Source organism: Lactuca serriola, chromosome 9 (genome assembly GCF_051521515.1).
Source record: "Lactuca serriola cultivar US96UC23 chromosome 9, Lser_US96UC23_V15, whole genome shotgun sequence".
NCBI lineage: Eukaryota > Viridiplantae > Streptophyta > Magnoliopsida > Asterales > Asteraceae > Lactuca > Lactuca serriola.
This window is the reverse complement of record NC_136416.1, coordinates 81,290,696-81,295,232: the sequence shown is the minus strand read 5'-3', so window position 1 is coordinate 81,295,232 and position 4,537 is coordinate 81,290,696. Positions and strand designations below refer to the sequence as shown.

Here is a 4,537-nt window from a genome sequence, read left to right as displayed (position 1 = left end):
AAAAAATAGTTTTTTTTTTAATTTCAGTTTAGTTTTACCAACTTACAATTTTAAAAAACAAACAATTTTCTTATTCAAGATTGTACATATTTGGTTCACCTTTTTTTCTGTAGAAATCGACAGGAATCTTTTACTTTAAAAAAACAAATTATTAGGATCGAATTTGATATAAATCTTTAAAAAAATCCATAAAATTTAGAATAATTTAAAATCATTGAGTTAATTAATATTTACCTTCATAAATTAATTTCATGACAACATATCATTACTTATATTTGCAAAACACAATCATTCACACAGTAAAATTTTATTTTTCACGTAAAAACTTATTTCATATGAGTACATTGTCAAAATGAAAAACTAACAACATATTTTTTGGATTTTTGGATATCTTCATTATATCATGTTATTTTCATTTCTTACGACCATAAGATTGATTTTAAAAGAATTTAAACACAAACAATTTTTATTTTTACAATAGAATTCAAACACAAACTCTTTTCATTGTTATAATTTAATAAAATTTCAAAACTATAATATCTTAATAAACAAAATTAAAAATACAATTTTATAGTAAAATAAATTTCAAAATATAATGACTTAATATAAGATGCAAACTATTTTGAAGGGAAAAAAAAAAACATTTGACCCATTTTAGCCACGGCCATATTGTATAAATAGCATCTCTTCTGGTCCCAAGAACAATCACTACCTTCCTTGCATCATCAAACATCCAACCCCCGAGTGAAGAATTAATCAGCCCATCATTTTGGAACCAAAAGTCAAGAATTTCCTTATTGTCAAACCCTCAATCGCCAACGCTATAAAATTATTTTGAAATTTAAATTTACAAACAGATTACTCAATCCGTCAATCGTCGTTTGATTTTGCACCACCGTCGACGGCGGAAAGGATGGCGTGTTTGGGGATTCGTCACAGCGGAGTTGGAGATTGCATGATCCTGAAGCGTGGTGGTGGTTATACAGATGAACGATCGAATCGTCTTTCCGGATTCACACAGCTCTCAATCCCCAATCTCGCCGTTAAAATTCCTAATCATAGAGTCTCTACGGCGGTTTACGCTACGTTAGCGTGTGATTCCGGTCATCGGTCGACTTTGTCTTTATTTGACGACGGTTTAGATTTACGAACAGAACCATTTGGTGGTAGTGATGATAATGAGGATCACGATCGTACATGTATTGAGAGCCCTAGGGCTTCGGAGAAGCTCGATGAATGGATGCGGATTTCGGTAACGGAAATCGTTAAGAACATAAAACAAGCGCCGTTGCTGGTTCAGATCTACGCCGATGGCGAGGTGGAGATGAAGAAATCGCCGGCGGCGATGGACTGGCGGAATGTAGTTAAACACAGATCGTCGTCACTTGAGGGAGTTATACTGGTGGAGGAGCTCCAGGAGAACGCCGATCAAGTGGATTCCGACGTTAAGTTGGAGGAAGAAGACGGAACTAAGGCTTTTGGAGTGCTGATTCAAGGAAAGATTAAAGGTATAGATCAATGTAAGTCTACGTGTTACTTGTTGAAGACAAGCAGCGTTAATGGCGGAGGAATGGGGCATTTTTGTACCCATTTTTGCTTGATGAAGGTTCAGAGCTTCCATGAAAATGCTTTTTCGCAGTTCAGTAATTGCTGGTTATTGAGGTGAAATTGAATTAATTTGGAAGGTTGTAAAGGGTAAATAATTCGTTGTAATATTGTTTGAGTAATTATAAATTGAGAATTAATGTGTAAATGATTCTTTGCAATTGTTGTTGATCCAACATCTAAGGTTAATTTTTCCCAACTTTCAAAAAATGGCCAAAAGATGGGAAAAAAAAATACCCGGCAATTTTAGCACTTGATCGCTTGCTTTTGGAGTACGTTTTTCTGATAGACTTCCATTAAAGTTTTAAAATTTTGGTCTACTTTACATTTTAGTTCTAAATTAATTTTTATTTAACAAAAAGTCATAAAAACCAGCAAAAGCTTGCATTTTTACCTTTTTTGACCGGTTAGAACCGGTAACAAATTAATTTGGGACTATTGTTTCATAAACTGATCCAAAATATTGGGACTTCTCCGCAAAAAAAAATATTAGGACTTTTCTGCGAATAAAAACTTTATTATTATTATTATTATTATTATTATTATTATTATTATTATTATTGTTGTTGTTGTTGTTGTTATTACTATATTAAAAATATAAATAGGTGTACTAATTTTTAAATTCGTTATTATTAATATTTTTAATAATACATATAAATATACTAAAAAAAATATTAAAGAATTTTTTTAAAGGTGAAAGTGGTGGTGATGGTAATGTTTTAAGCATTGAAATCATGAATATATACTTGTATCTTCTCATTTTGTATATGATCATTTGGCATTTTTATTATTGTTTTCATTCAGAATATTAACACTTAACAATTTAAAAGAAGTTGTCTATTTATAAAATTGTTTATAAATAGTTTAAGATAAAAGAATTTCTCACTTTGTGTATAAAATTTTTTAAGGTAGAAAGACTTCTTTTCAAATCCAACAGACCCACTATAAATATTTACATTGATTGCCAATATCAAATTTCAAAAGTATTAATTACAATATCTTATTTAATATAAATTAATATGACTTGTTTTGCTTTATCACATTATATTTTATATTTTTCCAATAAAACCACATGAATAAAATAATGAAAAAGAGTAACACACATCTTGGTAATTCAAATACTTACACATAAGACGTACACTCATAGCACACACTCACTATTTATTAACAATTTGAAAAATCGCTAACTTCTTTTAAATTGTTAAGGGGAATATTTTGAATTAAAAACAATAATAACAAACGTAGAATGACCATATACAAAGTTAGAATATACAAACAAATATTAATGATTTCAATGTTTATAGAATTACCATCCGCTCTACCTTTACCCTTAAACAATGTCTTTAATATTTTTTTTTTTCATTTAAATGTATTTATATCTATTATTAACAATATTAATAATAACAAATTTAAAAAGTAATATACTTATTTATATTTTTAATAAAATAATCATGATGATAATAATAATAATAATAATAATAATAATAATAAGGTTTTTGTTTGCAGAAAAACCCTTATATTTGATAATAATAATAATAATAATAATAATAATAATAATAATAATAATAATAATAATAATAATAATAATAATAAAGATTCTGTTTGTAAGAAAGTCCTATATTTTGTTTTTTTGCGGAGAAGTTCCAATATTTTAGGTCAGTTTATAAAATAGTCCCAAATTAATTTGTTACCGGTTCCAACTGGTCAGAATGGGTCAAAATGCAAACTTTTACCGGTTTTTAGTACTTTTTCGTAAACAAAAATTAGTTTATGACTAAAACGTAAACCGAGTCAAAATTTTAGGACTTTATTTGAGATTTCCCTTTTTTTAATTGTTTTCTTTATAATAAAAGCTATTTATGGTCAAATGTTCTAACCGATGGATGGATAATCCAATCAAATGAATTCAATTTGATTTTGTTTTTTAAAATATCGATCCAAATAATTCAAATTAAATTTAAATATAATTTGATCCAACCAAATTATAATTCAGTTAAGTTTATTTTTACAAATTGGTTTTCAACAGGTACAATATTTTAATAAATATATAATATGGATATTAGCCCACTCTAAACGAAACTAAAAAAGAAAGTTAATTTGTTGTGAATTAAAATATATAAACAACTATCAAGAAAAATATGTTATTGATAATCTTTTTAATAAGAAATACATATTAAGATATTATATTAGATGAAAATATATATTCTATTAAAAATATAATATAGTAAATTTATAAATATTAAAGATATATATTCAAATAAATAATATAAATAGAGAAATAATAAATCGTTACTAGGTTTTTTGGATTATTCGGTTCTTATTTTATAAACAAAACTAATCTGAAATCTAAAATAATTATTTGGTTTTGGTGAAAGTCAATCCATAAATCAGAATGTCCAAACCAAATAGTTCAATCTAAATTGCCCAATTGAACAATTCAGTTTTCTCCAAATAGTAAAAAACCCTATATATCATATTTCAAATTTAGAGGTTAATAAGTTATTCGGTGAAAAATATTAAAAACATTAAAAGCACCCAACTTTGAAGATTCATAACTTTTGCATATGAACTTCGTTTAAACTGATTTATTTTAGTGTGTTCTTTGTAACAAATACAATCAATGGACATATCATGCTTGGAATTCTGATATCTAGAAGTCATACTTGTTTGGGTCCGAATTATGGTACTTGTTGATATTTGAAGTTTCCAAATATCACAATTATCATTAATTGACACTTTGACTACGAGTTCATAAACTTTAACCATAAATCTTGACATTTATTATGAATTGTTATTTCAACAGGAGACTGTTAAAGGTTTGATCTGAGTTTTCAGATTTTGTTAAGATACACCAAATACATAACTTACAACTATCATCAAACCTCTATATATAACATAATCATAACAATTTCATACCATTGGATCACACATT

The 4,537-nt window shown here is 27.1% G+C and overlaps 1 protein-coding gene across 1 annotated transcript; it reads left to right on the top strand.

Annotated features, from left to right (window-relative positions):
• The first annotated feature begins 698 nt into the window (after positions 1 to 698).
• LOC145076583 (uncharacterized) lies at positions 699 to 1,753 on the top strand. The gene has a single exon (XM_079022405.1). It carries the CDS (start codon positions 914 to 916, stop codon positions 1,664 to 1,666), a length of 753 nt encoding a protein of 250 aa, XP_078878531.1. The 5' UTR covers positions 699 to 913; the 3' UTR covers positions 1,667 to 1,753.
• Positions 1,754 to 4,537: the final 2,784 nt, after the last annotated feature.